Raw genomic sequence first — 20,914 nt, 5'->3', positions numbered from 1 at the left:
CCCAAGTGTGTCCCCAGGCCTCCAGCTGGGTTCCCTCAGCCCTCTCTTGTTCTCCCACTTAAAACTGCCTTTGCATGCGCTGGGTATGGCGCCTGGGGCCTGTGAACGCATCAGGCAAGCGCTCTGTCACTGAGCTATAACCCAAGTCCCTTTCCCGCTGCTGAGGCCCCAGGGAGGCAGAGGCGTCCCCACCAGTGTCACTTTACGGATGGGCTTGCTCCAATGGTCTCTGCATGCAACAGGAACAGTTTACTAACAACACTGACCGCCTTGACATTTGCCCAGATAACCACAGAATGATGTGGGAAAGATTTTCACTAGATTGAAAGCTGGCATCTCAAAAGAAGCTGCTATGTCCTTGGACATCTTCCAGCAGGGGTGATGTCAGCTCAGCCAGGACCCCGCCTGTACAAGGGCTAAGAGGAGGGTGACAGCCCAGTGACAGGCATGTAAACGGCACAGTAAACAGTTGCCATGATATCCCGGGAAGAGGATGCATGGCGGGGCATGGGGGTGAGGCATGTGTTGCAGAGGCACTGTGTGTGTGTGCATGTTAAGGGACGCTGTGCGGGGAGGATCCCACGTGTGTGTCATGTTCCTGCACAAATGCTAACTTTCCTCTGTACTCAGCTAGGGTTAATCCTGGCCAACCTTATATATACACAAAATCTGATTTCTATTTCAAAATACATCAGTGACAACAGGCTCCTATTCATGATTCCCAGCAAGTCTCACAGCTGCACACAGGCAGCTCTGGCCAGTGCCAGCAGCTTCCTTTCTGTGGCCATGCCCAACTCTACCTTCCCTACTTACTTTTTTTTTTTTTTAAATTTATTTAATGTGAGTACACTGTAGCTGTTCTCAGACACACCAGAAGAGGGCATCAGATCCCATTACAGATGGTTGCGAGCCACCATGTGGTTGCTGGAAATTGAACTCAGGACCTCTGGAAGAGCAGTCAGTGCTCTTAACTGCTGAGCCATCTCTGCAGCCCCAGTGGTCTCCCTATTTCTAAGTCACCCCTCCACTGAGCTTCCCATGCACCAGTCACCTCTCCTGCTCCCCGAGGCCGAGACACACACCATGGTGGAGCTGTTACCTTGGACACTGCTGACACTGATACCAGCCACTCTGGCAGACACAGCCTGGATGCACAGGGAAATGGTGTGGACAGCACAGGATGTGCGTCCTCTCCAGCCTGCCAGGTGGACACATGGCCTCTCCCACCCTGCCCGAGGCCTCTGCACCCACAGGCGGGGGCTAAATGCCAAAGCCCCAAAGCCCGCCCATGCCCGGCCCAGAGCTCACCCAGAAAGGACTACTGCAAAGTCCAGTAGAAAGGATTTATTTATAGTCAAAAGGTGACACAAGCCTTCCTTTAAATTCCATTTTTTTACAGTAAATAACGCATATTTCCCTCCTTCCCATGCAAGATAGAGGTGTATTAATCTACAATTCTTATTTAATTGTGAAAAAATAAAGTGTCTCCCTTTATAATCAGACTGGTAGCGTGGGTACTGTCTGTGGTAATGGGGTTGCTTATTCATGGACTGGTTATTTGGTTAAGTCCTAAAACGTTAAGTTGAAAAATCCTCACCCAGTAAAAATAAATACTGCAACACGAAGGACGTGAGAGCCCATGGCACCCTTTAAAACCTCGCCAGAGCAGCAGCGTGGAGCTGAAGGGACCAGCAGGGCTGCAGCTTGAACGGAGGAGCCCATAGACTACAGCACGGGCCACAGCCCCATGGACCAAGGGACATTACCCTGGCCAGCTGCTTGTGACCTCCAAGGAGCCTAGCCGCCACAGCACACGCTCTGTCCCTGGGAAGCACACCATGATTGCAAAACAACTCTGTGTCCAAACAAAATCCCACAAACAAGAAAGCCGCTCTCGTCTGCAGGACACGGGATCCTGCGTGGCTCACAGCGGCAGCTGCCACTTCTCTGGCATGCCATGGCTGCACTGGACACAGGAGAAGGGGTACCAGTCACTGACGCCAGGCTGCTGTGCCACCCTGCAGCCCTCCCCAAGGAAGCAGAGACAAGGATGGCAGCGGGTGCTGCAGCAAGGGCTGCGCTTTATTGTGGGTGATCTGAAGGAACACGATTGGCCAGCAGAAGCTGGGCCTTGCTCTTGGTCCTGGCCACACAGCCCTCAACCACCATACATAAATAGGGACAGACTCTGCATAGATGGCCCCTCAGCCACAGAGCAGCAGCCCACTGGTAAGGGGCCTTGCGCCCAGCCTGGCACTGAATCCGTCCCAGCGGTGCCGGCCATGGACATCTCCACGCTGGCCAGGCAGCTTCAGTCCAGCTCGATGGGGCTGCTGTCATCCTGGCTCTCTTCCCCCTCTTCCTGCTCTGAGGAGCCCATGAGGCTGCTCAGCAGGTTCCCTAGAGGAAGAAAGCAGCCAGTGATGGTTAGTACACAAAGGCAGTGCTGCCCTGGAAGCCCACCCTGCGCCAGGAGCCCACCGCCCAGGTCACCACCCTAGACAAAGATCTACCCTGCCGTGTGTGGTCAATGCCCAGAGTCAGTGCTTCCCTGGAAGCTCCACCTTCCCAGAGATGAGGCCATGCTTTGCAGGGAAACAGCCCAGAGGCTCAGTGGCTATAGGTCTTGGAGGCCACAGTAGGAATGACAAACCCCCAAACCTCCACCAACAGTGGAGGGGAATCTGGCAGTGATGAAGGAGCAGCCCAAGTCCCATGGAGACAAGAGAAAGTGGTACAGCATGCAGACCAGAGCCTTAGGGCCATACCTGACACTCACAATCGTCTCCTGGGTGCACATCACAAATGCAGGAGACTTATAGTGACCACAAACATGCCAACCCTGACCCCAAAGTTCTCTCTCCTGAGTGGCAGAGCCAATGGATGTCCTGCTTGGGTGTGGGGATGTAGACACTCCTCTGCCTGCACTTTTCTGTGGCCCTTGAACACCGCAGTGGGTGTCTGCAGGAGGGAGGGGACTACTGGTTCTAAAGCTCTGTGGGACGGCCTCAGACATGCTCAGGCCACTGAGGGCTGACAGGAAAAAGCAGAAGCGCTCTGCTAGAGACTCGTGGAGACAGCTGAACCCTGCTCATGCCCTCCATAGGTAACAGGCTCAAAACAGATGAAGGTCAGTAGAAAAGCTTGGTGTGCAGGCTCACATCATGATCCCAGCACTTAGGAGGTGGAGGCAGGAGGAGTGAAGTGCGTTTGAAGCTATTACAAGTTGCAGGGAGTGACCTTGTCTCAAAACAACAGTAGCTGGGCATGGTGGCATACACCTTTAATCTCAGCACCCGAGAGGCTGAGGCAGAAGGATCTCTCTGAACTCAGGGCCAGTCTGGTCTATATGATGAGACCCTGTTTCAGAAAACAACCCATCAACAACAAACTAGAGAAACACTGTCACAGCCAGTGCCCAGAGAGCCCATGTGGACTTGTTCATGGGCGGTACTTCCTTCCACAACGCAGGGTGTTTGTCTTCATACCACATGCATGGAATTCTGCCACACACCATGCCTGTGGTTACCCCTGCTGGCAGTAGAGACAGAATTCTGAACTCGGAAAGGGGATTTGCTACTTAACACATGAAATTGGAGGGGCTGGGGAGAGGATGCAGGACAGTGGTAAGGAAGTTGACTCATGAGTTCAAGGGTCAGCACCAGAGAAAAAAAGAAAACTAGACACTTCGAATGCACAGAGGACTATACCACACTGACCCTGCCTTGGTGGAAAAGGAGTATTTGGAGTATTTAGAGTTCAGACCCACAGAGTGGTACCCAGTGAACAGCCTAAACTGCAGAGTCACCAGACTTCAGCAGCAGGCCAGAAACCTGTGTCCACTCAGGCGACCTGGGAACATGGCAGAAGGGACTGCTGGGGACCAGACCACACACATGGCTTACCTAGCAAGCCTCCATAGGAGGATGTCTGCTTTGGCGGCACACCGAAGAAGAGTTGTCCGATCCTGTCGAGGTACTGTAAGAGGCAGGACAGTGGGTCAGCAGGTGAGCAGTGCCCGGCTGCTACCCAGCTGGGTGGGGCTCCTGCTCCCTCCTGCCTGGGTGGGGAGCCTCACCTCGTTGTACATGGGGTCCCTCCGCAGGGACGGCTGGTACTGCTCGCACAGCACCGTGAAGACAGCCAGCTTGCCACTGCAACAAGAACCGGGGATAACTCCCAGTGAGAGCCATGGCCTCACAGACACATACCCAGCACCCACACAGATGGACTCACCCGTCCACGGCCAGCAGCAGAAACCAGATGAAATTGAGCAGGGGCTGAACAAAGGGCGGCCCATCCTCGATGGATGGATGCTTCTGTGTGTACGTTGTAAAGACCACCAGTGCACTGTTCTTATTTTTCAAACAGAGAAACCTGCACATGACATGAATATCCAAGAGTGAACCCCACATGCAGACTCAGGTTTCCACAGATGCTCACGAGAGGCCAATACAACACACAAGAACTTTCCTGACAGCAACTACAGCTCTGTCTGGAGACCTGGTGTCTCCACAGGCCTAATGGACTGCAGGGCAAGTGGAGGGCCAGGGAGAGTCCGGAGGCTGCCTCTCACGGGGCTGAGTCTTTTCACACACTGACGAAGGGATTACAGCTCAGAAGGGAGACATGACCTGCTGAAGGTCAACAAAGCTAGGAAACGGGGGCTATGTGGGCGCTCACTTCTCAACTATGGCCTCTGCTTTCTCCACACCTGTCTGCATCTATCATAGAAGCTCAAGATGCAGGGGGCTGGGACCCTCATGCTGTGCTGGGGTCTGGGAAGCCTTGGCCTCTGCTGAAGATGTTACCCCAGCAGTCCCAAATCTGTCAAGAAAAAAAAGTGGCCCAGAGTCCTCCAGTGAGGAGACAACAGCTGCAGTACATGCCCAGAGCCAGGCTGGCGAGCTTGAGGTATCACATAATTTCTTTTTTAAAATCATAACTGTGGTGGTATATGCCTGCAATTTCAGCACTCGGACGGCTCACACAGAAGGAAGTCTGAGGTCAGCCTGGGCTTTATAGTGAGAACTTGTCTCAAAGGTAAATAAAGTGCTCTGAGTCCCCACAGCAAAGCCTCCTGCCATTACTCACAGAGCAAGCATTTTTGAGGCCTGAGGAAGCAGAGGAGATGGCTCGGTAGGTAAGGTGCTTGCCCTCAAGCCTGCTGATGAGCTCAATCCCAGATCAACACGGTTGAGGGGAGGGGAAGGGCTCCAGCAAACTGCAGCCTTTACAGGTGCACACCACAGCATGTGTCCCTGCAACCCTCGCTATGCATACACTAAATAAATTAAATATGTAGTTTAAAAAGGCAAACAAACACAGGTGCCTTCCTGATGCAGGCAGGTGGGGATGAGCCATCCTACCAGCTGACTGCACCTCAATCCTATAATGAGAATTGATTGGCAAGCACAAGGTGCAGCCCCCTAGGCAGGGTGAGCGCAACTGTGGACACTTGCACTTGTGTTTCAGAGAAAGGACTGGTTGATGAGCACATCAAGACAGCCTTGGGCCTGAGGTTCCCCCTCCAGCACCGCGGAGTCTGAGACAAAGAGGCCTGCTCCAGGCTGTGAGCTGAACGAAGGCCCCGCAACGTCCTCATGAACACTTACTGTAGCACAGCCTGAGCCACGAACATGTCCACCTCACTTCGGAAGCCTCGGGCAGTAGAGTACTCGACCAGCATGTTGGCGCAGCCCTCGCCATCACTGGAGTGCAGAAAGTGATACCGAGACTCACAGTAATTTTGCTCTGTGAAGGGAAAGAATCTGCAGATGGGCACACGTGAGCACAGGGTGCACAGAGCCACCCACTACTCCTGCCCCGCTCCTACCCATTTGCCTTGGACACACCTTTGCTAGGCCAGTAACCCTAGAACAAGCTATCCATCTGCACAGCTGCTGTCCCCTAGCCTGTCACCAGCTTCCTTGTGCTCAGAGAACAAACACTAAACAAACTCAATGGGCACTGTCATCCAACCTCCTTTTCCTCCGTTCTAAGTATGTGAAACTGCTGTCTACCTAACGCTTGTGTGCATGAGAGCTGGGCCCACAAGCAACTTTCTTTTCCTGAACTTCCAACTACTCAGGGAGTTCTAGCTAAGGGAGGCTCCTTTGCACACAGCGAAGATCACCAATGACTGCTTTGTTTAAATGCAGAAACCTCCCTTACACTCAACACCAAAACCCTATTCATAGAGCAAGCTGGGAGCCCTGAGTAAGCGTCAAGGCAGACCCTGGATCCCTTCTATACCTGGAACCCTGAGAGCAACAAGGAAGGGGGCCTCTCAACGCCAAACACTCAGGCCCCCAACCTGACCCACCCACAGAGACCTTTTCTTCCCAAGGCTTTTGGGTATCTGAGACAGAGAGCAGGAATTAAATCAGACCCTTGTTCCTGGCCCTGCATGTTCCTGTCTTGGTGAAACCCCATGGGCAGGGCACTCTAAGAAGTGAATTACAGTCTAGCCTGGGTTACTTAGTCCTGGAGCAAGTATTTGGAAACCCCTTTTCCCAGGTAGTCATGGCCCCTGGAATGGCTGTGGTCTGGACTCAGTACCTCAACCACCACCAAGAGACTCAGCACTACAATCTCTCTCAGTGACTCTAGTGAGTGAATCTGAGACTCCCTGCCAGCAGCAGCAGCAGCAGCAGCAGCAACAACAACATGCAGACCGGATGTCTCCAGACCATGTACCAGGCACGGGCTGTATGAAGGCCTGGCCCATGAGTGACAGACAGTTTGCTCTAACCTGAAGGATAGAAGAGCCCTCAAAAGAAAAGAAGAGCTCTGAGGTGCACACTGGGGGTTGGAGTTCCCTGGAGTCTCTGATCTTTCAATCTACAGAGTCTTCATTGTTCTCACTGTGGCTCTGGGGTGGAGGCAGAGCGCACAGCACCCAGGAGAAAGAGAAGAAAAGAAAAGAAAGGCCCGAGAAGCCCACAGGGTGTAAGGAAGTCTATCCCAGCACATTTTCTATGAGGGTGCACCTCTGCGGGGACTCCTGCTAGACTCCAAGAACGTGACCAGGTACATCCTATGACTGCCACGGCGTGGTCTTGCTCACAGAACTAGTCTATCCTCAACTCTGGAAAACACTTCCTCTGGCTCAGACCTTCAGAATGGGAGGCACAAAGGAAGGTGGTTTACGTTCCACAGGTCACTGTGCATTTCCAAGCATGGCCTCCTCTCACCGAGGATCCATTAGGCACGGCTCACCCATCAGGAGAGCTGTAGCAACAATTCCACCCTCACAAGGTGCAGCTCCACACCAGCTTCCCCAGGAATGCTCCTGGGGTGGAAGCTGCTCAGGTCCCAGCAGACAGTCACCAAGCATCTTTGTGCCCAAGCCAGCTCAAGAGCCAAGAAGAGTAGGCATGCCTGCAATATATCCCATGGCTGTATAATCCAACAGAGCTCACTTCAAAACTGAATAAAAAAGAACTACACACAGGGAGCCAGTGAAGGCATGAGGTGTGGAGGCACACTGAGGAAGGAGGAGGGGGAATGGGAGGTTGTGGGAAGAGAAGCAGGTAACCAGGTAGGAGAACCAGGACAGAGACTGGAAAGGAGACAGTGTCATGATCCAGGGGTCCCTTATGACCTGTGGAGGTTCTGTCCAGAGGTCTATGACCAAAGCAGAGATGTTGAAAGACAGGCTGGCATGCTTTCCCCATGGCCTCTTCTCACTTATCAACTGGCAGACACACAGAGGATTCAGCTGCTGATGAGATGGGATCCCATGCCTACCTTTCCATAATGTGAGGGCCAGCAGCTGGTGGAGTCGAGGATGGCCCAGTTTCCCAGACCCTCCACTGGACCACTTCAGGGCTCTGGACACAAAAGCTACTCGTTCAGGAGAATTTGGATCCATCAAACTGAACACTTTAGCCAGATTTTCTGCAAAGGACACAATCAGACCCTTACTAAAGGTGAGGTGAACAAAAATCCAGCACTCTATAAAGGAGGCAGGCAGCAATACTATATGTTTAAGACACTTCTCAACTATGCAACTTCAAAAGAAAGACCAGAAGCCATTGGAGTGCTGCTGGATAGCCCACACATAGTGCACAGGTCCCAGTCTCTGCTGGCTGGTTTGCCCACTTCCCTGTGGCTATGTTGATTGGGTGGCCCATGCTGGGAGACAGTTCTGTGGGAGCGGGCTTGAAGCGACAGGGTGCCTCCAGCTGAAAGCAGCTTCTTCCTCTGTGAGAGCAGAGGCTTCAGGGCAGTTTGCATGAAGGCTCTAGTAGCCACATGCTGGCTCAGTGGGGCATGGCCAATGTGCCTATCATGACATAATCAGTTTTTAAGTGTGAAGCCCAACCCCACCAACCACAAGTGGGACTGGAGGCAGTAAAGGGACTCTGGAGGACACCAGTCACAGAAGCCATGTAAGTAGGCACCACGCAGTGCAAAGTTCTCACCCAAAAGCTCATCAGCTACGTCCACCTCGGCCTTTTCCAGGGATTCGAGGACCAGCATGGACAGGTCAGCTGCACTGTTCTGCTGCAGAACAACCAACACACAAGCACAGTTAGCAACAGGGCCCCAAGCCTTCAGAAGAGACCAGGTAAAGCAGGTGGCTACATGCTCTGCAGATGGCAGCCTGCAAACGCACAGCTCGGGATAGCGCCTTGCCAGTGAGCAATGCAGCAGGGTCACTGGCAACTGGCAAACATACAGAGCCAAGCCTAGAGCTCCAGCCACAAAGGTTCCACAGCAACAGCTATGGAGACTAAGACCCTCTGCCACTGGTGGCCAGAGCCCAGGACAGCTTGACTCCGCCGAGGTCTCTTCCCACTGTAGCACCGCTTACCTGGCCATGACTGAAGAAGAGCAATGCTCCTGAGTACATAAGCTCCCGGGCCTCTGCATGTTTGCTCTGAGACATGTATCTGCAGACAAGAAAGAAGGGAAACCCAGCCATGAATGAATGGGAAACCTAGCCATGTGCCATGCTCATGGCTTGCTTTGTTTGTCCTCCCTAGGGTTGCTACAAATGTCTAGGTGAAGCTTATTGGAGTACTGTTTCTAAGTATGCTAGGTACTTTCTGAATAGCAGCTATATGGAAGGACACAGGCCCCATCAGCAGCATACACACTTGAACATGCATGGAACCCTCCACTCAAGGTCCAGTAAATAACCTAGGGAGAAGCCAGTGCAACATCCATGTTGGGGCAGGGGAGGTAGGCACTACCCATTTCAAAACAGAAGGACCAGTCTACGTGTAGGGGACAAGAGAGGATCAATCCTCGAAGATGATGATAATGTTGACTGTAGCAACTCTGCCCAACTAACTTGCCCAACTTCAATCAGCACCATCCAGACAACCTGTGTACTGCACAATCTCCTGGAGAACACGCCCTTACCCCCATCATCCAAGAAGCAGCCAAGGCCCCATGGGCAAAGCTGGAGTTTAAGATGACTACACAAAAGCATTAACAGTGCAAGCAGCCCTCAGTTCAGGCCTGGGGGAGGATATGAGGTGACAACACCAGAATGATGGCTTTTTAAAGGGTGTAAAAGGCTCCTTAAGGCCTGGAGGAATAAACACACAAGGCTTAGTTAGGCAGCTCCTGAAACTTACAAACCTCACATAGCCTCTCCCCAAGGTTACACAAACAGTAACGACTGGTGGGGAGAAGAGACCACCCACAAGCCGAAAGCTATACAGGGAACTCTAATGATGCAGCTGCCTTTAAGTCATCCATAGTTCTGTGAGCCATGTGAGTCATGACTCAGTAAGCAAGATATGGGTTCAATCATTTTTTTGGTCTGTTGGCAGTGACCTATCTGGAGTGAACAGATATTTGTTCATGTCTCTGCAGGAAGAGTCATACAACACAGGAATTGACAGACCAATGAGTTGAGGAAGGGTGGTTGCATGGCTCAACATGGATGGCGATCCACATGAGGATGGGATGTCTATGAAGGCAATTCCAACATAGTTTCCTTTTCCCACGTGGGATGGAATTGAATATCTCCTTGTTGGAGGTGGGTGCATGCTCCTGGCCATGGGTGATAGGACAAAGCCAAGCTATCAGAAGTGAAGCATTCCTAGGTGGAATCACTGGGTAGCCATCTTCTATTTGGTATGGGATGTCGCTCAAACTACTGATGAACTAGAGAATTTATCACAATCCTTGAATGTAGCACGTATGTATGAGTGACAAGCTGTAGTATCAGGTACATAGCTTTTGTTGTGGGAAAAGACACAGGATGCTTCTCACTACATTAGCCCCCTAGCACTCGGCAGGAAAAGTAGAGAAAAGTGAGGCCAAGAGAGATCCAAAAACTTGGAAATCCGTGGGAAGAAACCAAGATGAAGAAGAGAACATGAAAGATATTACAGAAAAGACCCCACAAGTCCAGCCTTTAAAAGGGAAAGCCCACAGTCCAACAAGCAGATGGGCAAAGAAAGAAACTATGACAACCAGAGAGCATTCAACATCTCAACTGCTTGACTGGGGAAGACTTTTAAACACGTAGTCAGAGGGCTTGTGTCAGCCACAGATCCTAAGGCTGTAAAATACATGGACTAATGTATCAATCTGAGTGCAGTGGAAGCAAAGAAACTAGGTAATATACTTATCCACCACTCGTTGAGACAAAGATCACACAACCTAAGGGAACAGGAGGGGAACCAGCCCTGGAATACTCATGGCTCCTAAAGCCATGAGGGACACTTGGGTGGCTGCTTGATGAGGTTCCCATGACTGTATCAGAGCCTGGAAGAGAAGAGACAAGCATTCCTGGGGACACTGCACATGAGAAGTGCTGTCATACAGAAGTGTGATCACAGGACAGCCAGGAGAGGCTGACTGAGCAGGGACCATGCACTAGGATAGGGCTTTGCTAGCCCCATGACGAGATGTAATCTTTATGAGGTAGGAGAGGCTCTGAAGACCTGAAAGACATGTAGACCAGGTTTATAAAATGGCAATCTATAAGGGATGAAAAAAGAACGAAGACAACCAAAGGCTGTGCCCAGCCACATGAAGGCAGAGCAGACCTGGTGAGATCTGTGTGGAACCAGAATTACTGGGGAAGAATAATAATAGTCAAATGCTGTCCTAGTGAGCATCTCAGAGGCTTTAAAACCTGAGCAACAGCCTGGCAACATCAATGCTAAAACAGTGCAGGTAAGAAAAGGTGCAGTTACTGCCTCCAGCACAAAGCACACTGGGATCAAGACTGTTTGCTCAGACCGAGGCCCCTTTCAGAAGTGGTGATCTGGAGCCTGTCAGATCCAAGGAGCCAGGTCCAAAGGCAAGCCAGGGAGCTCCTGCCTCCCTTTGGGCCTAAGCCAAGGCAAGCAGTACAAGCCTACTTGACGGAGCACCAGGAACAGAGATGCACAGCAGGCCTGGAGCAGCAGCAATCCAGGACGAGGTCAGGTGGTTCATGGAAAATGGCGTCTGGGGGGTGGGGTGCTGTCTCCCAACCATGGTACTGGGCGCTATTTTGTCCCCAACATTTCCCTTGTGAGAAAACAACTGATAGAAGTTATGAGATTGTTACTACTGGTCTGGGCTTGCTACAGCTCTTTTTTAGGATTCTCTTATCTGTTCAAGACCATGAGGGTTATTTGGAATGGATGGATGACTGTGGCATCCAGAGAACCTGCCCGCTCTCTCATTCTTTAGGGTTTACTAGAGACTGCTAATCCCTTAAGTATCTTGCAGATGTAGAAGAGTATCCCTAGTACAAGAAACAGAGAAACTAGGCCAGGCATGGTGGAGCAGGGCTTTAATCCCAGCATTCGGGAGGCAAAGGCAGGCGGATCTCTATGAGTTTGAGAGAGGAGATAAACAGAAATTAAGGCGTTTAAACAAAGGCAGCCTGACTGCATGGTAAAGTAGAAGCAGTAGAATTGTCAAATGAAAACTGCATTTCAGGTGTGAACTATTTCTTATAAGTTTTTGGCAGGGAAGTCCCATAAATCATAAAGGCTACATACTATGGACCCAGCAAAGTTGCTATGGCCAAAGAAACCACATGCTTTGGCTGCAAGACATCGAAAAGTATGGCTGGAACTCAACTGAACATTCTTTCGCCACTAACAGACTTTTGTAGTGGCAGAAGGCACTGAGGCTGCCGAGGAAGAACTGTTACTAACTGTCCTGAAAGGTTTAAACCCTGCAACCCATACCAGGGGAGATGTACCCACAGGTACAATAGTGGCATAGTGTTAAGGGCGTGACCAACCTCTTTCTGGTGGGATTTAAAGCCTTTCAAAAATCTTACCTGGTATTATATGCCTGGGCAAAGGTTCATAACCAACAAGGTCATAGGCCCATATGGGAGGATATTGCTATTGTTTTGATAAATGGAAAGACTGTCTGCCAAATTAAACATTTGTATTTCCCTCGCAGATTACTGCTGCTGGTCCATCAACTGGTCATAGAAGGCAGTTTCTTTTTTGCAGTGGGAAATGTAGTGTAGAGCCTTATAACAGATCAGGCTTCTCGGATGGACTGTTGTGGCAGTGACACAATAGTTAACCAGTCACATATTAAGCCTCAGCAAGCATTGCTGAAGAGGGAGTTGGCAAAGACTCTAAAAGTAGTAGAAAGCTATGGCATACCCTGCAGCCACCTCCTGAATTGAAACATTCCTTGAGGGGTGGGGTGGGGTGGGGTGGGGGTGGGACACTTAAAACTCAGGAAGTAAAAGAACAAATCTCAAGAATTACATAAGCATCACAAGTCTCAAGAAGTGCTTGCAACTTAAAAGATGCACAATGGCTCTCCCCACAGGTGACAGAAACAGTAACTGCTGGGTAAGGAAGATACTTCCACCTGCTAAACTGTCTGCAGGTCATGCTGGGAATCCTATACTGCTCCTCGAAGTATTCCCGCCCCACCCAGGGTCACTAAGTGAGACTATGGAATTGTTAACTTCGGTCTGTTGTTGGTGCCCTACTGGGTGAAGAGATGTTTATTCATATCTCCCCAAGAAAGGTCATGTAACACTGGCACTGTAGCCGGGCGTGATGGCGCAAACCTTTAATCCCAGCACTTGGGAGGCAGGATTTCTGAGTTCGGGGCCAGCCTGGTCTACAGAGTGAGTTCCAGGACAGCCAGGGCTAAACACTGTCTCAAAAAAACAAACAAACAAACAAAACAAAACAAAACCAAAACCAAAAAAAGAAATACTGGCACTGCAGAAGGGCACTCTGGGAAAGCAAGTGCTGTACTCCAAGGCAAGCAACCTTGTATGGCTATTTGCATGAACAGAGACCACCGGCGCTCTCCATGGCAACAATCATTAGTCTAGAGTGGTTTGTACAGGACATTAGATTCCCAAGCACTTTTATCTGAGGCTTAGCAAGAGAAATGCTCACTGAAACAGAAAGAAGTATTTCTTTTAAGACATACCAAATTCCTGAGATCACAACCTCCCACTGACCATGGCCTACTTTATTGAAATCAACTGTTGCCAGGTCAAGGAAAGCTTTAAAGATAAAAGTTCCAGGCACCAGGGCCTGGAGAGATGGCTCGGTGGTTAAGAGCACTGACTGCTCTTGCAGGGGTCCTGAGATCAATTCCCAGCCGCCACATGGTGGCTCACAACCATCTGTAATGGGATTTGATGCCTTCTTCTGGTGTGTCTGAAGACAGCTACAGTACTCATGTACATACAATAAATAGATAAATCCTAAAACAAAAACAAAACAAAAAAACAACCAAAAAACAAAAACAAAAACAAACAGTTCCAGGCAATAATGCAAACAAATTTCTCATCATAGAATTCCTGGAACTGAGGGGTGGGGAGAGAGGGTGTTCTTTTCTGGGTGACTAAGCAGGCTAGGTGTCCCAAGGCCCTGGGACAGTCAGCCTTCCTTGGTACTCAGTTCCATGCACAAGGTCCTGTGTGACACCCAAAATCACCTTCTACACACAGTGGTAGCTTTGCTTGATGGGGGACAAGCTCTGCTGGTCACAAAGAAACTCAACAACAAAGCCTAACCAATCCACAAAGGAAGGTCTGTGCCAGGGTTCCAGCTGATTTTGCTCTTACTGGCTGGGTACATGGACTCAGTCACTCCTGCCACCCTAACACTTGCTGCTGCTGCTGCTGGTGGAGGTCTGAGGAGAGAGCGCAGGAGAGAGTTTGCTTACATGCACGGAGGCCCAGGTTCTGTCCTTAGCACTGCAAACACTGGGTGTGACTGGACATCTCTGTCATCTTGGCACTTAGGAGGGACCGGCAGGAAGAGCAGAGTTGAGGTCATCTTTGATTACATACAGAATCAGAGGCCAGCCTGGACTACAAGATCAATGCTGTCTGGCTGAAGAGAGGAAACTGGAGCTGGACAGAAGCTAGCCTATGGGCTAAGTGAATGCTAAGTAAGAGTTAGGCCTGAGTTCACATCTCTAGTGCCCACACAAAACCCGTGTTTGGGGGCTGAAAAAATGGCTCAGTGGTAAAGAGCACTGGCTGACTTGGGTTTCATTAACAGTACCAAGTGTCATCTTACAGACACCTGTAATCCTAGTTCCAAGGGACCTGATACCCTCTTCTAGCCTCTGTGGGCACCAAGCACGTGTGGTACACAGACATTAATGCAGACAAAACACCCATACACAAAGTAAATAGACACAACAGCAACTGATGTGGTTGGGTGCACTTGTAACCCAGTGCTGGGCTGGCTGGCCTATCAGCCCAGCTGCAATGGTGAGTACTAGGTTCTCAATGGTGAGTACTAGGTTCTCAATGGTGAGTACTAGGCTGTCTCAAAAAAAAAAAAAAAAAAAAAAAAAAAAAGGTAAAAAGCAACTGATGAAGTAACGGGAAGTCAGCTTCTGGCCTCCACGCATTTGTGCACACCAATGCACATGCCTACAACACAAAGGGAGGGATAGGGGCTGGGCTAACATGTTCAGCCAGCACACAGGTCCAAGGCCTAGGGACACTCTACCATGACCTAGTGGCCTCAGACCCAAGACTATGGTGTCACAATATACACAGTAGGTTTTCTCTTCAAACATTTCTTCATGTGACTTGGCCACAAGAGACAATTCAAACAGGCCCTAGGAAGAACCTGTTGTGGAACTTTCCTGTGAGATAGGACATCCCAACCTTCAAGGAAGCTCCTAGCACACAGGTTGTTAAAAGGGAGTGAAACAGGATGTTCAGAGGGAGGTGAAACTTTCCGACCTGCTGGAAAGCTCCTTAAACTCAAGAAGAAAACAACTTCATAGATTTAGGAAGACTCTGAAACCCACCAGCTTTACTAGGCCCCTCCCTCCCCAAGTAGTACAAATTTTAAGGCCTGTTGAAACTTTTGGGAAAACCCAGCTGCCTGGAAGAGGCCCAGAGCAACTGACCTAGGAAGGGAATCCTCCCGCCTGTGGAGCTGGCTGCAGGCTGTGCAGTGTGTTCCAGGTCCCCAGCTTTTGTCACCTGCCACTTATGCCGGGGTAGGCTTTTGGTGATGCAGCTGTCCTTGAATCATTTCTGCTCTCGTATGTAACCCCTGGCCTATATTCCTGTAAGTACATAGCAACCAACACTGGGGTTCTGGAGGACGGCGTGGTGCTGTTGAGGCCACTCGGACAGACAAATAGCTTCTGACTATCTGAGATACCAACAACCAGGCCGGCAGAGCTCCTTCCTCCTCCTGGCAGAGCTCTGTGCAGAGACAAGGTAACTTGCCACAACAGGACTATGGCTAGGCAGGGGCTCTGAGGCCACACAGGCCTGATCACTGGGCTACTTGGCCCCTTCTCTTCCATACAGGTTAGGAGTGCTGAGGTTAAAATTAGGTTGTGACACATTCATAGGACAGAATACTCCATAAATGTGGATCAGATTTAGAACATCTTGCTGCGTGAACTAGAAAGCCACACAGATGGAGAGCCCCTTGATCTCTGCACAGACCCCAAAGTGAAAAGAGCTGTGCTGAACAATAGACAAACTGCCCGGGGATAGAGAGGGAGTCAGGGGTCACAACCATGGGCATTTTCAGCATCCCCAAAGTAAAAACCGTATGAAGATATTCACTGTAAATACATAAACACCACTTATCCAGTCAAAGAAGATAAAAAGCCAGGGCTGGTGATTTGACACAGCTTAGTAGGTAAGGGTGGCTGTCACCAAGACAGTCTGATGAATAGAGTCAATCCAAAATGACAGAAGAAAAGTGGCTCCTGCAAGCTGTCCTGACTGCCGTGAGCGAGTACTATGCTGTCCAGCAGTCCTGCCCATGGACCGACCCTGAGTCTAGGTGGCGCTCTATAGGCACTCCTGGGGCCTACAGTGTTGAGAGAAGCTGAGGTCTACTTGAGTTCTGTAACAAGTACTGGGCCCTGGTGGAATGCTGTGTCCCTGGAGCACACTGCACCCCAGTCCTCTTGCTGGTCAGTTCTTTGTATGCCGATAACACGTGGCTTCAAACAGTTACAAGGAGGAACTTGCCCATCACCATCCCTAGTCCACCGTGACCAAGGGAACTCTTCTAGTCACACAACACCAACAAGAACATCCTCAGTCACAGCAGGGTTGACTCAAAACAAGGACACGCTTACTCTCCGGATCTCACTTTTGTTGATTAAATAAAACAATGAGTGGGGGCAGTAGGGGCGCAAGCCTTTACTCTAGTGTCAGGGAGGCGAAAGCAGGTAAACCTGAATTTGAGGCCAGGATGGTTTGCAGAGTGAGTTCCAGTAAAATAAAACAAAAATGTAAGACACCAGGGTGTACCCTGAGTGCTGCAGAAGTATACACAGTGACTGGCCTGCTACACAGAGTAACCCCTGTAATCCAGGGGTTAGCTCTGTCTAATCCTTTGTTTCTTCACTCAAAAATTGCTTGGGCCAATTGGCTGATCCTATTCAGTGATAGACAGCTCAACTCAGAGGAAAAACCAACCATTCAGCAGGCCTGATGACACAGGCTTGACATCCTAGCTACTTAGGAAGCTCAACCTGTATGATCAAGAATTTAGGTCTGCCTGAGTCAGACCTGAAGGCACACCACCTCAAAATTTTAAGTGGAAAAAAACAAAAGGGAGTGTAGCGTGTGAGATGTCCTGGGCTCTATTCCCAACAGGACAAAACAAAACCAAAAACCAGTTACTTTATCAATCATTATGTAGTTGTTTCTACATGTAAAAATTAACTTTATTTTTTAAAGACAGGGTTTCTCTGCCTTGGCTGTCCTGGACCTCACTTTGTAGAACAGGCTGCCCTCCAACTCACAAGAGATCGGCTTGCCTTTGCCTCTTGAGTGTTGGGATTAAAGGTGTGTGCCACCACACGTGGCTACAGATTTTTATCTAAAGAATACAGCAAGTGCCTTCCCAATATAATTAATATAATTAAGAGTGTTTTAGTTTTTGTTTTTAAAGGCACTAGGGACACTGTGATGAAACTAGATGTCGCCAGACTGGTTTGTATTTATAGTGTCTAGTTTACAGAAAAATTCCCCAACAAGGCTGCCCTTCAGGTAACCTGTGATTAGAGCAAGGGCTAATGTTTCGATAAGCTGACTAAACCCCGCTGCTCCAAATCCAGGGCGCCCAATAGGTAAAGAAAACAGGAAGTCTTTGACACCAAGGACGCCAAGGCTCATCCCACACCTGCCAACCCCCTGGACTGAGCACTTACGGAGGGAAATACTGCAAGGCTGGTCCCTGATGGCTTGCTAACTACTGCGTGTGGCCTTAACCATGCCCCTCCCTCCCATGTCCACCTGGCTACTTGCCAGGCTCAATCTGGGCATGTGGGAAGTGGGAATTGTCCTCAGATGTAAACAAGTATCACTCACGAGCCAGAGGGTTCCCAGAGCACTGATTCTTCAGCCCCCAACAGGGCTTCAAGGCAGTGAGGCCACTGTGTACAGTGTCATCCACTGTCATGGCAGCTTTATCCAGCCCACAGAACACACCGTGCTCAGATCAAGCTAGAGGGAGTGACTGTAGGAGGAGTTCCACAGCACGTGGGCCCTAGGTGACAGTAATGGGTGGATGATAATGTGCAACTGGTACAAGATAACCACTTTCCACTCCTTTTACTGAAGGCCTAAAATTGCCCTAAAACAAAACGTATTTTAAAACGAAAAGTAGGTCTAAGGGGCACAGGGGCCAAACCCACACTACGGACATGGAGCAGAAATGCTGATGTCCTGTAGTCAGGAATAAAGTTCTACGTAGGAATTATCAGCTGGCAGATGCACAGAGGCAGGAATACAGATGGCCACAGGCTGGCCCACGGTGTCAGCATCTGACCACACTTTAGCCGGCTGTGCAATTCCAATCACTGGCCACAGAAGGGAGGACTAGGTGAGACTACTCTGACAACAGGACTCGCCAACCAGCGGAAGCCTTCAGAGAAAGGGAGGCCAGGCGAGGAAGAGGGTGTGATAGAGAAGGAGTGGCGGGAAGAGAGGCCTGTAAGAGGGAGGAGGCCTAAGTGAAGAGGAGAGAGGCTAGTGATAAAACTGAGTCCAGGGAAGGGGAGGCCTGAGAAGAAGTTGGCTGGGGAAGGAGGCCTGGGAAAAGGAAGGAAGGAAGGACGGGGGAAGGGCAGCTCTGAGAGTAAGGCAGGGACTCAGAAAGACGAGGCCGAGAGAGGAGGAGGGGGAACCAGGCAGAGAAGAGGAGGCCCTGCCGAGTAGTACAAGCCCGCCGCCCCCGCTCTGCTCCGCGACAGGCAGCCGCATAAACCAATGAGGGTGCGGGGCGCCGCAGCGCAGCCAATGAGCAACAGCGGAGGTGGGGCCTCGGCGCTAAGCCGCCACCCGCGCCCACCTGAAGAAGAGGGTCCGGTACATCTGGTGCGCCTCGTAGTAGTCGCCCTTCTCGACGCTAGCACGCAGCTTGCCCTCCACGCGCTGGACGCCGCCGCGGTTGCGGGCGCCGTTGCGGGCGCCCTCCTGCTCTGCCATCGCCGCCGCCGCCGCCATGGGCCGGCGTTCCGCGCAGAGCTGACGCTGTCGCAGGCGCGGTCGGCGGCGCCTCCCGGCTTCCGTCCCTGCGGCCGCCGCACTCCTTCTACGGTGGCCGCGAGGAGCCGTGCGAGGGCGGGCGCGCCGCGGGCCGCACGTGATCGAGGCGGAGCCTGCCGGGATCGCGGGAGCCGCGCGAGGACACGCCCCTGAGGGGGGGTCTGAGAAGGACCCTGAGAACACAGGCCAGGAAAAGCCGACGGGGTGGGGCTCTCAGACTATCGCGGGAACTTGTTTGTAGTCTTGCGAGAGTGGGCGGGACCGAGGTCTTGGGCGGGACTACACGCTGAGCTGTCCCCAGCTTAGTGTCATCACTGCACAATGTAATCAGCCACGTAGGCTGCGCAAGTAAACTGAGGCAGAAGACTCAGCGATGAGGCGTCTTATTCGCGCGCCCCCTGAAGTTACCCTTAGCGCATGGATGAACCAGACACATTTTAGAAGCTTTGACCTGTCTCACACCTGCCCGGGGAGTGCCCCTCCAGGTGGCAGTCATCCTTAGTGACATCTGGGACAGGGCAGTATGCTCAGGCTAGAACCTGTAATGTCTCCAAGAAGACCTGGCTGTGGTTGGAGCAGGTGACAGCAGAGAAGGGAGGAAGGTCATGATTAATTGGGGGAGGATGGGAGGTGCTGGCCAGGGTCAGAGTTGTCCTCTGACAGCATCCAAAACTCAGGTTACAAAACCCTACACATATCCTTAAATAATGAGTTTGGATGCTGGAGATGAAGTTCAGGGCGTTCATTTCTGTCAGCTACACACTCTCAGCCTTCCATTTACTCTGGCCCTTGAACTTGTGACTCTCCTGCCTCAACTTACCTACTTTTTATGCCTGCACCCGGGCCAGCTGGACTAGCATTTTCTGCACCACACCCATGTGCAAGCAGAAAGCATGGTAACAGATTAAGGAGTCTGTAAACATGATCTCTTGCTGTGGGGTCCGCTTAAATCCAACCTAAAACCAACATAACTCAAGACACCAGGTCAACGCAGGTAATCAAGCCGCTATTGGTCAGGGCCGCAGAGCAGATGAAGCTGAAGTAAAACCCTGAGGGAATACTGTACAGCCTAAAGGATGAAAATATAGAGAAAGGGGGAGGTGGGTGGGCAGGCTGTAGCACTGTCTAATCATAATCCGTCGTAAGGGGTTGGACAAGGGCGTTCCCACTGTATCAGGATAGGTTGGTTCCTAGGCCTGGAAACATAAACATTAGTTTGACCCTGCCAGCAAGATGAAGTTGTCCTCGAGATGTCTGGACTCAAGACAACTATTTCCTTACAACAGAAGCTGTTCAAAGTAAGCTATTGGGAAGTCCCTAGCTCCCCTAGGGCCTGGGAGCTTGGTTTCTTGATATGATTAAATGGAGCCTGAAAACAAGATGGTAGTACTTAGAATAAATGTCTTTTGCTGGTTCCCAACACTCTGACAGTACCGTGCTCACCCTTCTGTGAAGAGGGATGATGCTCTGTGGGCACTACCACATAAGGAAGGACCACTTGGATACAGCATTCTACCTGATGATCCAGACACCTAGTAACAAAGGGGCAAGTGATTCATGCTGCATGAGTGTCCGACCAGGGGATGACTTGTCTGGATGGGACAGTGTAGTACAGTTTGTCATAAATTCTTTTTGGAACTTTTTCCCCTCCTAGATAGGGCCTATTATATTGCTCTGTTTGAGTGTTCTGCAACTTGCTATGTAGAACAGTCTAGTCTTGAACTTACAGTGGTCCACCTGCCTTTGCCTCCTGAGTGCTGGGATTAAAGGTGAGCACTACCCTCCTGGCTGGAATTCTCTCAAGATGTTTAGCAGGTCCTCAAGAGAGCAAAGCCCTAGTAACAGGCTTCTCTTTAAAACAGAAACAGCTAGGGGCTGGAAAGATGGCTCAGTGGTTAAGAGCACCTACTGCTCTCCCAGAGGTCTTGAGTCCAATTCCCAGCAACCACATGGTGA

The 20,914-nt window shown here is 50.7% G+C and overlaps 1 protein-coding gene across 3 annotated transcripts; it reads right to left on the bottom strand.

Moving 5' to 3' along the window:
- Positions 1-1,330: 1,330 nt before the first annotated feature.
- Get4 (golgi to ER traffic protein 4) lies at positions 1,331-19,057 on the bottom strand. 3 transcript variants are annotated; one of them, NM_026269.2, is made up of 9 exons: positions 18,762-19,057; positions 8,822-8,900; positions 8,430-8,511; positions 7,753-7,902; positions 5,616-5,754; positions 4,237-4,377; positions 4,079-4,154; positions 3,906-3,978; positions 1,331-2,400 (listed from the first exon to the last, which is right to left on the bottom strand). In NM_026269.2, the coding sequence occupies exons 1-9, from the start codon at positions 18,914-18,916 to the stop codon at positions 2,312-2,314; spliced, it is 984 nt and encodes a 327-aa protein (NP_080545.2). In that variant the 5' UTR covers positions 18,917-19,057; the 3' UTR covers positions 1,331-2,311. The 3 variants fall into 3 exon arrangements, with proteins under 3 accessions (NP_080545.2, NP_001346167.1, NP_001156788.1); NM_001359238.1 differs by having other exon boundaries at positions 8,430-8,508; NM_001163316.1 differs by lacking the exon at positions 18,762-19,057 and adding an exon at positions 17,780-17,884.
- Between the last annotated feature and the right edge of the window lie 1,857 nt (positions 19,058-20,914).

This window comes from Mus musculus, chromosome 5 (assembly GCF_000001635.26).
Source record: "Mus musculus strain C57BL/6J chromosome 5, GRCm38.p6 C57BL/6J".
Lineage (NCBI taxonomy): Eukaryota > Metazoa > Chordata > Mammalia > Rodentia > Muridae > Mus > Mus musculus.
The sequence above is the reverse complement of the archived record's forward strand: the minus strand, read 5'-3'. Positions and strand labels throughout refer to the sequence as shown.

Excerpts from the sequence above, each read along its gene's own strand:
- Get4 (NM_026269.2), bottom strand. The coding sequence starts at position 18,916 with ATGGCGGCGGCGGCGGCGATGGCAGAGCAGGAGGGCGCCCGCAACGGC. Across the intron at positions 8,512-8,821 it reads TCTTCTTCAGTCATGGCCAG|CAGAACAGTGCAGCTGACCT; the intron begins GTAAGCGGTGCT and ends GTTGTTCTGCAG. Across the intron at positions 2,401-3,905 it reads CTCCTATGGAGGCTTGCTAG|GGAACCTGCTGAGCAGCCTC; the intron begins GTAAGCCATGTG and ends TTCTTCCTCTAG.